The sequence below is a fragment of the Balaenoptera borealis genome (genome assembly GCF_965194805.1).
Source record: "Balaenoptera borealis genome assembly, chromosome: 16".
In the NCBI taxonomy this organism is placed as follows: Eukaryota; Metazoa; Chordata; class Mammalia; order Artiodactyla; family Balaenopteridae; genus Balaenoptera; species Balaenoptera borealis.
This window is the reverse complement of record NC_138872.1, coordinates 51,104,492-51,116,894: the sequence shown is the minus strand read 5'-3', so window position 1 is coordinate 51,116,894 and position 12,403 is coordinate 51,104,492. Positions and strand designations below refer to the sequence as shown.

General features: G+C 54.3%; 1 protein-coding gene across 8 annotated transcripts in view; it reads left to right on the top strand.

Annotated features, from left to right (window-relative positions):
- UNKL (unk like zinc finger) overlaps positions 1–12,403 on the top strand; it is a 45,052-nt gene that overhangs the window by 15,217 nt on the left and 17,432 nt on the right. For 7 of the 8 annotated variants that reach the window (XM_082361069.1, XM_082361072.1, XM_082361068.1 and 4 more), the window contains 5 exons: positions 429–564; positions 2,002–2,119; positions 3,522–3,606; positions 4,151–4,236; positions 10,796–10,858. In XM_082361069.1, coding sequence (XP_082217195.1) covers positions 429–564; positions 2,002–2,119; positions 3,522–3,606; positions 4,151–4,236; positions 10,796–10,858 — 488 coding nt within the window. The remainder of the gene's footprint in view (positions 1–428; positions 565–2,001; positions 2,120–3,521; positions 3,607–4,150; positions 4,237–10,795; positions 10,859–12,403) is intronic. The other variant, XM_082361070.1, reaches the window with a different exon arrangement.

The following is a 12,403-nucleotide window of genomic DNA, read 5'->3' as shown; positions in this document are numbered from 1 at the left end:
AAAATTTGTATGGTACTTTATTGGGTGTAAAATGAGCCATTTTAAAGTGTATTTCGGAGGTTTTTAGTATGTTCACAGTGTTGTGCACCCATCACTTTTATCTGGTTCTAAAACTCTATCTAGTCTCCCCAAAGAAGCCCCGGCCCCTGATACCCACTAATCTACTTCCTGTCTATGGATTTGCCTGTTCCGGATGTTTCCTATAAGTAGAATCATACAACATGTGCCTTCTGTGTCTGCTTCTCTCACTGAGCATTGTGCGTTCAGATCGTTAAAGTCTCATCCACGTCGTAGCGCGTCAGTGCTTCACTCCACCACATGGATGGGCCACATGGCGTTTACCCATCATCTGCCGATGGACAGCTTTTGGCTGTGTGGCTGCCATGAGCACACATGTGCACGTTTCCGTGTGGACCCCTGTTTTTCAGATACCAACTTTGTGCTAGGCAGCTACAAGACAGAGCAGTGCCCCAAGCCGCCGCGCCTGTGCCGCCAGGGCTACGCATGCCCGCACTTCCACAACAGCAGGGACCGGCGGCGGGACCCCCGGAGGTTCCAGTACAGGTGAGCCTGGGCCACAGGCGCCGCAGGGCCCTGGCCGACTTCTCTGGTGTGGGCCCAGCCCGGCGGTCTCCTCTGTTCACACTCACGTCGGCTCGAGGCTCTAGTTTAGGCAGCCACCCCTCTGCTCCCTTCACTCTCCCCGGAGGCCCCGGTGTCCAGCCAGCCGGCAGGTGCGGTCAGGGCGTGGCTCCTCCATTTCCCCCCCTCCCCCGGCCTCCCTCCTGTGACCTGTGTGCCCCTGCCAGCAAGAGCGCCTGCTGGCAAGGAAGTGGCCCTTGCGAGGCTGAGAGTCCCGGTGCCCACAGCCTGACTTCACCCTCTCCGGAGGACTGATGTCCTCGGGGTGGTGGGTTTGGGCCTCACCTGCTGTCATGCACCTGGCAGTCCTGGTCTCTTCCTAGGCCGTCTCCTCCTCACTCCAGCTGCCCTCACCTTGGTGCCCAGCTTAGCCTCGGGTTTGCCAACTTGCTGGATGGACCCGGCACTTGGCGGGGTGGGGGACTGGGGACACGGAACCCCAGGGGTGCCTGGGCACCTTGGCCCTCACCTCGCTCCTCCCTTGGGTCCCGAGCTCTGTGTAGAGCTTGTTCTTGGAGCAAAGAGCCTCTCTCTAATAATTTGATGCCACCTCACCTGCCTGAGAGCCCTCACTTTCAGATAGAGAAAGTTGTTTTTATGACAGTCACTGTTCTGAGTAGTTTGAGTTGAGGGACAGAGAACCTTTGGCTTTTAGTCACCCGATGTCATCTTGAGAAGATGAAGTGAATTTACTGCGTATCAAAGGGATAGAAAATCGTAAAAAATAAAAGCTTTATTTCCCACAGATGATAATTTTTAAAATAAATCCAATACAATAAAGCTGCCAGGAAGTACCTGAAGATTAGAGGGTATTGGTTAGGGTTTTCATATTGTAGGACCAAAGTCTCAGGTTCAATTTTGAAACAGTCTCACGGGGAGACAGAGTGTGGTCCCCTTGTGGGCTGGGCGGGGGCTGGGCCTGGTCTTCTCCTGCTGCAGGAGGCCTGGCTGCGTCTCCGAGGTGCTTGTCACAGTGGCATCAGTGGCTCTGACTCAGAATCACTTCACATTTTGTGGAAAATGAAAACGGGCTCCCGAATGCTTTCTGGGTTCCACCAGGCACCTGCACTGCTTTTTTTTGGCCGCGCTCTGCAGCATGTGGGATCTTAGTTCCCTGACCAGGGATCGAACCCACTCCCCCTGCAGTGGAAGCGCAGAGTCCTAACCACTGGACGGCCAGGGAAATCCCCGCCCTGCTTTTTTTTTTGCCTGTCCTGGTGAGGAAAGGGCCAGTGCTTCCAGGGCTGGCACCCATGTCCCCTGGTGGTGCACGTGTTCTCAGCACTGTGCGGACAGCCTGATGCCCCAGGGCACGTGGGGAGGACATCCATCCTCTGCTGACTCCTCCTTGTCCCCCAGGTCCACCCCCTGCCCCAGCGTGAAGCACGGTGACGAGTGGGGCGAGCCCTCCAGGTGCGAGAGCGGGGACAGCTGTCAGTACTGCCACTCGCGCACAGAGCAGCAGTTCCACCCCGAGGTACGGGAGCATCCCCGGTCCAGGGACAGGCTCAAAGGACTCGCAGGGCTCAACACCTATGGTTCTTTACACGGAAAGAATGCGATTAAAATCAGCAAAGGATCAAGGCCACAGGGGCGGGTCCTGGGGAGACCAGGCACGCACTGTGGACGGTGTGTCCTCCTAGCCACCATGTGTGGCCGTATTTGTGGCCATACTCACAGTGCTGCCAGCTGGGAAGTCACCCAAGCCTTGGCATCTAGGGTTTTTACTGGGGGTCGGTCAGCAGACGTGGCTGACCTCAGTCTCTGGCCCCTGCAGAGGCTGAGCCAATGCTGGGTGGCCCAGGCCCACCTTAAGTCACTATGTGGCATGGCCCAGGGCCCCAGGTAAACAGAGACCCGACCAGGCAGGACATTCCAGGGGCTCAAACGTCACCTCCCTGAGCTGAGCCCGTCAAAGCCAGTCCTTCCTTTGGGGCATGTGGGTGTGGACAGGGAAGCCATGGAGTTAACCCTTTGCTGCACACTCGGATTTGTATTAAAAACGAACAAGCACACAAGGCCCCTGAGCCAACGGGAGAGCATCAGAGCACTGGGACCAGGAGGGTCAGGGCCAGGCTGGGAGCAGGCTCTGCGGTGAAGGAGCGCCCAGCTGTGCCCACTGGGGCACCTGGGCTCCAGGGAGGGGTGGGCTCCTGGTCTGAAAGGCTGTGGTGTTTTGTTTCTTAAAAGTTTCTTCTGTCTAGAGATTCAGTGCTTCAAAGCGTGCATAAAACAACACTTAGACTCCTGATATTTGTAGTTCTGAATTGGAGACCTTTTGAAATTGCTTTTGTTGGTGACCCTTAAAATTTCAGTGCAGGTGCTCAGGGGATGGTCAAAGAGCCACGGGGAATGAGCAGCGTTTCGGGCAGGGAAGGGGGCGGGTGGCAGCGCCCATGAGGGTGTCTGGGGCCTAGAGGCCGCTGTCCCTCCTGGGCAGGCTGTGCTGCGGGGCCACACCCTAGTGAAGCAGCCTTGGGTCTGGCCATGGAGTGGACGCATGTGGTCACTTAACAGGCATTTCTTGCGCACCTGCTGTATACCAGGCACTGAACCAGGTGCATCTTTCAGGAAATGCCAAGTGGACAAACTGACCTGATATGTGATTTCAAGGACAGGCGCTGCAGGAGCAGCCTCAGGCCCACACGGTTTCCCAGGCTGACTGGCCCTGCGCAGACAGGGCGTCCCGGGACTGCTGGGAGGAGTGGGGACGGGGAGTGCGGTGTCCACATCCCTCTTTTTCAGGATACCCCCTTGTGATTACCAGCTCTGGGCCTCCAGCTGGAAGGAGGAGGCCAGACCCAGCCAGCTCTGGGCCTCCCACAGAAACAGGTTTCCAGTCCAGCCTCTCTATTTGCTGTTTTATTTTCATTTCCTAGATCTACAAGTCTACCAAGTGCAACGACATGCGACAGACCGGGCACTGCCCTCGGGGCCCCTTCTGTGCTTTTGCACACGTGGAGAGTGAGTACCTTGGTGCACCCGGAGCAGGCAGGGCTCAGCCTCGGTCGGGGGCGGCTGGGAGGGTCGGCGGGGCTCTGGGCTTCATGGGGCTCAGCATGGCCCTGCCTCTGGGCACCCCAGGGCCGTGAGTGTAGTAATTTTGATGGCCAGGTGAGCCCATAAAAAGTCCCCAAAGGCAGAAACCGTGACGGGAAATGCACAGACACGGCCCTTCCTCCAGTGTTCCTGAGAGCTTCCTCTTAAAGCTTTTTGATTTGGGTTTCCTGTTCTTATGAGCATAGTTGCAAATTCTGATTTTACTGTTTTTTATTTTAATGGAGAGGGTGGCTTTTCCTGTTGAAATTTTCCATTACTTTCTGCTGTTGGAGTCGTTCATGATTTGCTCTGGAAGACGCCAGGGTCCCATGCGGTCAGCTCGGCTCACAGCGGCTCTGGCCGACCCGTTAGAGACTAGCACACGCTTGCCCTCCCTGATCTGTGGGGTCTCTTTAACCAAAGTCTCAGCCAGCAGCCACTCAAAGCCCGCCACCCCCTTTCTTGGCAGAGAGTCTTGGAATGGCCAGTGACTGGGGCTGCCGAGACCTCACCTCCGCCAGCGGCCCCGCGGCCCCAAGCGGGCAGCCCGGACACGTAAGTGGACGGCGTCCCGAGGAGGGTGCCCGCTCTGCTATTTGGTTTGAATCCAGTGTTAGGTACACAGATGGATGTGCTCTCTGGGTGAGATGGTTGGAGGCAGCCTGCCTGCAGGGTTGGCGGCTCCTTATAGAAGAGTCTAGAAGAGTCCTGGCTGAGTCCTGGCCCGGGTGTACTTGCCCAACCTTGCCTTTTGCCAGACACGCACATATTGGCCATGTGCGAGGCACGGTCTCTGGCTGAATGTGAAGAGGGGCCCTGAGTCCAGGGGGACCCCTGAAGGGCAGGAGAGGCGGGTCCCCAACGAGGTGCGAGGGCAGACCCAGGCGTCTCAGTGAGATTTGGGCAGTGAGAGATGGGGGGCCTGGTGGGTTAGGACCCTTGTGCCCATGCAGGTGGAGGGGACAATGGGGGGCTCCATCCTGCGTCCCGTCCATTGCTCTGGCATGGTCGTGGGCATGGTTGTGGGCTCCTTGGCTCTGCCTTACGTCTCTGAGGATGATCCTCTTCCTCGCACATGGTTTTATCTGCCGTGTTGGTGTCATTGAGGAGGTGGCCGCCTGGGATTGGTTCTAGGAAGGAAACTGGAAAAAACTCAGGTGTTTCCCCGCCCTGTCTTTCTTTCCACTTGTTGCTTTTCTGAAAAAAGAGAAGGACAGGCAAGGTGAGGACAGCTGAGGTGGGGTTTGCTTAGAGGAGCCCTGCCAGGCACACAGTTCATCACTGCTCCTTCAGCACGGAGGAGCGTTCGGGACCACCACTCTCTTCCAGTAGCAGAGCCGACGCTTGGCAGAGACAGAAGCTAGTCCCCTCCTCACCTTGGTGGCTCCCAGGGGGTGTGACAGTCGTGGTTTCAGGTGGTGGTCAGAGGGCCACTGGCTTGGCTCCCACTGAGGGCCAGGGTGGATGGATCCTTGGTGTGGCTTGTACCTGAGGAAGCAACAACTAGGGTGTTTGGACAGGGAAGCTGGGACCCTGCAGGAGGCGCCTCCGGCTGCTGGGCGGTGCCAGAACAGTGCGCCCACCCCTGCAGACAGACTCTCAGGGCATCCTTTGTCTTCTGTTAATTATTTTGCAACTTAAAAGTCACCGTGCTAGAACACATAGTGGGTTCCAGGGCTGGGGGAGGGGTGGCAGTGAGAGCTCAGCGGGGAGGGTTCCTCTGCGGATGGAAATGTCATGGAACTGGATAGAGGTGGGGATCGCACAACATCGTAAATGTGCCAAATGCCACTGAATCCTTCAGTTTAAAAAAATTACTCTTATGTTGTGTGAATTTCGTCGCAATTTTTAAAAAAACTAAAAAAAGTAATGAAGCATCCCGTTCGGGGCTGGCTCTGACTTTCGGGCCCAGGACATGGACGGCCTCAGGGCTGGCCTGGCAACACCATCTTCCTGCATGGTGTTGGGCTCCAGCTGTGTGTTGGGCGACTTTGGCTGAGCGGGAGCCCTGGTTTTGTCTCTCTTAGGTCCCCCGTTGCAGCAGCCCCGCAGGGAGGGCCCGGCAGCCCTGCCAGGTCTGAACGGGAAGATTGTGCAGGGGGAGGGCATTGTGCTTGGGGCGGGGGGGGCAAGGTTCTCATTCTCTCCTGGTTGCCCCCTCCATCCTGAGTATATTTGTTTGTGAGGATTGTCACAAGTCCCGAATCCAGCCTTGTGCACAGTGGGTGTTCCCGCTGCTTCCTTTTCAGTGTAGAGAGAGTCTGGGTGAACAGACAAACCATGAACCTCACCACGCATACTTCACCCTGGTGGGGGAGAGATGCCTGGAGTCTCATCACCTATAGATGTGGTCCTGGGTTTGAGGAGTCTGTCTTGGGTTTGAATCCCTCCTCTACCACTGGGGAGAGGGAAGCGGCTTCCCCACTGCTCGCTCCCGGCTGTGGGGCCCACGTAGCTGTGGGTCAGCTCTCGCTGCCGGCACCCTCTCCTCACTGTGTTGAGAACTGGCCACATCACGTGACCTGCTGGCATCTCTCAACAGAAGCACATAGTGAAATAATAGAAAATATGTATATTGGTCTCTTCTTCCCCCGGTTCCTCACACAGGACTCCAAGACCCTCATAATTCTTTTGTTCCAGTGAGGTGACTCTTGGTGGGCTCCCGGATGGGGCTGGTCACAAGAAAGACCAGGTGTGATTAGAAGCCTGGAACTTTCAGCCCTACCCCCATCCTCTGGGTAGGGGGAAGGGGCTGGAGATTGAGTCAATAATGGATCGTGCCTACGTGATGAGCCTCCATAAAAATCTCTAAAGTATGAGGTTTGGAGAGCATCCAGGTTGGGGAACACATCCATGTGCGGGAGGGTGGCACACCCCAGCTCCACGGGGATAGAAGCTCCTGCACTTGGGACCCCTCTGGACCTTGCCCGGAGTGCCTCTTCACCTGGCTGTGCATTTGTGTCCTTTATCACATCCTCTATTACATAATGAGCCAGTAAACATAGTTATGTGTTTCCTTGAGTTCTGCGAGCCCTTGTACGTGTTTCCTGGAGTTCTGTGAGCTATAGTACAATGGCTTGGGTTCCATTGTAGATGGAACCCAAGGAGGGGGTCATGGAAACCCTGGTTTACAGCTGGTCGGTCAGGTGCACAGGTGACAACTTGGGACTTGGATTGGCGTCTGAGGTGCAGGCGTGTCTCGTGGAACAGCCCTCAGCCTGTGGGGTCTGCGCTGCCTCCGGGTAGCGAGTGTCACAGAGGAGTTTTTCCTCTTCACCAGCCGTGGCTTTAGCACAACCTTTCTGCGTGCTGCCTCTCATGTCTGGCTTCAGACTCAGCTGAGTTCCTTTGGTGAGGCAGGGAGCTGGGCTGCTCTCCTGGGTGATGCCCACCCTGCTCCCCGGGTCAGGCTCCCAGCCCCACAGCTGCTTTAGGCAGGGTGCACCTCGATTCGCCCACCTCACAGGTCCTCAGTTACCCTGAGGTGGGGCGCGAGTGTGTCAGTGTAACCGTTTCAGAATGAACAGCAGCGCCTCGTGTGGCCACCACCTCTGCTCGTCCTTATGTGACACAGAACTCACTCAGGTGGGCCTAAGGCCAGGACTGGAAATTGAGGGAGAAGTTAAAATCCTCCAAGAAGTTACTGAGTCCGTTGTACTGCTCGCCGCATGACAGGCCAATAAGTCGAAAGATGAGTTGTTGGGGCAAGGAATAGCAACTTTATCCAGAAAGCCAGCAGACCGGGAGGACAGTGGACTAGTGTCCCAAAGAACCCAGTTAGAATTCAGGCTTCTTTTGTACTAAAAGGGGAGGGGGTATGGTTAGTTGTTGCAAACTTCTTGGAATCCTTTGTTCTCAAAGCTGTCCACATAGGTCTGGTCACATTCCTATAAACCTCCAACAAGATAAATGTTATGCTCTGTTTTGCAACTTTTTATCTCTGTATGAATGGAAAAGTGATAAACCTTTAAAGGTCAGAACTTTGAGAATGGGCTATCCTGTGTATTTCAGGCTATAGGCAACATTCTTTTAGTGATTAACTTGTAGCAAAAGCAATAGAATACAAAGGTTAAAGCAAAAGAAACAGTCCAATATGGAGTCAGATTTGTTCTTCCCTATTACAAAGTTTCCCTTAAAAAGATTCAAGCAAAGTGTTTCAGTGTGAAACATCCAGTCTTCCCCTGGAGGATCACGACATTGGAACTGGGAACTGGCTCGCCCTTCTGCCTGACATTTTCAGCACATGCTCAAATAGATTTTTTTTTTTTTTAAACAAATGGCTTTTATTTATTTATGGCTGTGTTGGGTCTTCGTTTCTGTGCGAGGGCTTTCTCTAGTTGCGGCAAGTGGGGGCCACTCTTCATCGCGGTGCGCGGGCCTCTCACTATCGCAGCCTCTCTTGTTGCGGAGCACAGGCTCCAGATGCACAGGCTCAGCAACTGTGGCTCATGGGCCTAGTTGCTCCGCGGCATGTGGGATCTTCCCAGACCAGGGCTCGAACCCGTGTCCCCTGCATTGGAAGGCAGACTCTCAACCACTGCGCCACCAGGGAAGCCTCGCTCAAATAGATTTTGAGCATCCAAGAATCATGTGGGATCTGAGGCGCTGGGGTCAGCTCGGGCCGCCTCTGGGCATGGGTTCAGGGGCATGTGGTTTGGTCGTGACCCTAAGGGAATACATCGATTGGGGTGTTTGGAGAAGCTCGGACCTCAGCATGGGTCTTGCTGTCCCAAACGAACCGTTTTCGTTTAAAGTGGGGGTGAGGAATAGAGGACAGCTTCCCTTCCCTATTTTCCTGAATCTCAGTCACCTTTGACAGCAGAACTGAACTTAAGTGAAAGAACTCTGTGCTCTGTCCGGGCAAGCTGCTCTCACCGGCCTCCCTCTTGCCCCATTCCAGAACATTCACGCACAGCTAGGTGCCTGCTCAGCGCACCTGAAAGCTCCTGTGTGATGGTGGGTTGCTGACGTTACAGAGCATGAGCTCCCCTGCCCGCCCAGCACAGGTGCAGGCACAGGAAAGAGTCAGGAGGGACCCTGGACGGGGACAAGGCCCCACGCAGGAGCTCTGGGACTTTATCCTGAAGGCAAGCAGAGCTGTTTCAGGACAACGTGGTTTCTTCGCAATGTAGCTTCTCCTTAGAGCGAGGGTCTCAGGTCCCTGGTCAGGGCCTTCGGAGGCCAACAACCAAATTGGGGTGGGGGCGGTCACTTCTGGGTGAAAGGAATGCAAGGAAACCAGAGAAACCAGGACGGGCTCAGAGTTGAGCTGGGCGTTGGGCATCAGGCAGGAGGAAGGGGCCCCAGTCAGGGCCTGTGTGGACATGGCTTCTTCTCTGCCTTCTGTGAGTCTTCTGGGTCCTTCTACAAATCCAGAAATCAAACAAGGAAGGGATGACCTGAGCCACCGCCACAAGTTCATGTTCACTTATCATAAGATTAGGCACAAAAACCAGAATAATACTCAGATCTAAAGAACGTTTTGGTGCAGTTTTCTTGTTTTGTTTTTTGTTTTTGTTTTTATTTTGGCTGTGTTGGGTCCTTGTTGCTGCGCATGGGCTTTCTCTAGTTGTGGCGAGCGGGGGCTACTTTTCATTGTGGTGCGTGGGCTTCTCATTGCGGTGGCTTCTCTTGTGGAGCACGGGCTCTAGGCACATGGGCTTTGGTAGTTGTGGCATGCAGGCCCTAGAGAGCATGGGCTTCAGTAGTTGCATCACATGGGCTCTAGGGTGCGTGGGCTTCAGTGGTTGTGGCGGGTGGGCTCAGTAGTTGTGGCTCGCGGGCTCTGAGTGCAGGCTCAGTAGTCATGGCACATGGGCTTAGTTGCTCTGTGGCATATGGGATCTTCCTGGACCATGGATTGAACCCATGTCCCCTGCATTGGCAGGCAGATTCTTAACCACTGCACCACCAGGGAAGTCCCTTGGTGCAGTTTTCATGCTTATGTTTGACCTGAGAGTACAGGCTCTGAGCTCTGCAGGCAAAGCCATCCTCGTGCAGTTTCCCCAGAAGGTGGCTCATGGGAGTCAGGATTTTTACATGCGAGGGAGAGGAAATAAACTGTTCCCTCTATCCATTAGGTTTAGTGTCTGGGGTCCCGCAAATTAAACTGACCAAAGGCAAATTAACTGGAGAAAATGTTTATTACTTATGCATTTGGAGGCTAGACCTGGGGGCTTAACTACCCTTTTAACAAAGAGCGATAAATTGTGGAGAAGTGACAAGACAAAAGGGGTTTCTGCTTACAGGGAACTAAATTTGGGAAGGTAAAGATACGGGGGAAATAAGGGAAGATGCGGGTTATTTTAGTTTGTTGTGAGGCTCAGCCTCCTGCAGTCCTTTGGGTGATTAGCGTTCTCAGGTGGTTAAGCTGTTCCCTTCCTCTTGGGAGGGAAGGGATCGCCTTTATGAAGGGAAATTTATAGGCTGTCTCCAGGCAGAAAGGGGGAGGGCAGAGAATAGCCTTCCAGGAAATCATCTGCCTCAGGTGTTGGACTTTCCACGACTTTCCCGGCTCTGGAGATGCAGCCCTGCCTGCGAGGCTCTGTTTGGGGTACGCCGTTGTGGGTTCAGGGAGCTCTCACCTGCCTTCACACGGACCAGCCAGGAGCGCAGAGATCCACATCAGGTGTAGGAACTGGAATCCAAGAAAACTGATGCAGAGGCAGCAGATTTGAAAGCCTTTCTGTTTCATGGACTTCAGTCCTCGGCCTTTTCTTTCCCCCCCCCCTTTTATTTATTTGTTTGTTTGTTTATTTATTTTTGGCTGTGTTGGGTCTTTGTTGCGGTGCGCGGGCTTCTCACTATGGTGGCTTTTCTTGTTGAGGAGCACAGGCTCTAGGCGCGCAGGCTTCAGTAGTTGTGGCTTGCAGGCTTCAAGAGTGCAGGCTTAGTATTTGAGGCGCACAGGCTTAGTTGCTCCGCGGCATGTGGGATATTCCTGGACCAGGGCTCGAACCTGTGTCCCCTGCATTGGCAGGCGGATTCTTAACCACTGCACCACCAGGGAAGTCCCAGTCCTCGGCCTTTTCTGCCTTCCGAGCAAAGCTTAGGTCTCTGTGTGTTTTTAATCAGCTGCTTTTTCTTCCAACAGCCAGTGCTTTTTCTGTTGCAGGCAAAGCGGAGAGATTCACCTGCTGAAGGCAGCCAGAAGGCCAGCGAGCAGGACAGTAAGCAGGTACTACCCGAGGCGAGATTTCACGTTCTCTTTGTGACTAGACCGCTGCCTGTGTAGCCCGTCACTTACCCCTGACTCACGCCGTGACCTGGTTAACATCCATTTGTAAAACAGCTACATTCTTATATTCTTCTTAAAGTCATCTGTTCCGTATGTCCTTTGTTTTAATGTTTTAAAAAGTGTGCCGTACCTTGGAAACAACAGAACCAAAACCTCTTAAAGTTTTCCCCACGGGGAAATAAGAGGTGCCCTTCGTGGCCCTTCTGTGTGAGTGTCCCCGGGGCAGCCGTGACAAAGCTCCACAGACCGAGGCTTAAACAACACGCAGTGATTCCGTCCAGTGCCCGAAGTTGGAGACGAGGGCGTCAGCAAGGTTGGTTCCTTCTGGGGACCTCCGTTCTCGGCCTGCAGGCGCCGTCTTCTCTCTGTGTCTGTGTCTGTCTCCAGTGGTCCCTTTTCCATCAGGATATCAGTGCTATTGATCAGGACCCACCCTATCAACCTCGTCTTAACTTGATTCCCTCGGTAAAGACCCTGACTCTAAGCAGGTCCCGTTCAGAGGTGCTGGGGGTCAGGACCCCAACATCTGAGTTCTGGGGGCACAGTTGAGCCCACGGCAGCGTCCAGGGTGAGCCTGGCTTGGTCTCCCTCTCTCGGGTCACAATCTGGAGTTGTTTTCACCTCTGAGGGAACTAGTGATCAGGAACCTAGTGATCAACGCATTCTTTCTCCTCCAAGGGAGGCTACATGGGGGCTTCCCGCCGTGCCCCCCCCCACCCCCAGGCTTCTGCTGAGTCAGGCCCTTTCTCTCTGTTCTGTGCGACATAGCTTCCTGTACGCTTGGTAAACCAAGTTGTTGGAGAAACAGGTTTTTTTCTCTGGACACAAGGATGCTTGTTTTCCTGTCACTGTAAATAGACAGCGGGAGCTTTACACGCTCTGGAAGGCCTGGGCTGGGCGGGGTGCGCAGCGAGCACTCACTCTGGCCGCTTGTCACCTGTCTCTGCTCTGAGCTTTATTTTAAATTCCCAAGTGGACAGGCCCTCACAGTTCCTTTTCTTCTGGTTTTCTTAGTGCCCTGAGGGTACTTCCTGGGGGATTTTTCAGAGCAAGATGTTCAGGCACTTTTTTTCCATTAGAAGCTTCTGAAGCACGTTTTTGAAATCAGCAGGGTGGTTGAAAGTAAAAATACAACCCAGTTATCTTGTCATTTTTTTTTTTTTAAAGAGATTGAAATCGAGAAGTTGTTCATTAAGAATCTGAAACATGAAATGTTAACAGTAGTGTAGCCAACAGGGTACGTGGCCGCAGTCTCAGGGCTGAGGAGGAAGGGCCTGGAAAGGAGTGGGGCTCACGGCGGGGGAGCCCAAGAGGGCCGGGAGGTTCCCAGTGTGTGAGCCGCCCTCTGCCTTGGGCGCTGTGAGTAGACTGGCCAAGTTCATCCACCAGCCAGCACTCACCTGGACCCAGAGACCCCCTCTGTCCTGTCCCAAAGCCAGGCCCGGTTGGAAAGCCAGAGGGCCCCTAGGCCAGGTTAGCTGGTCC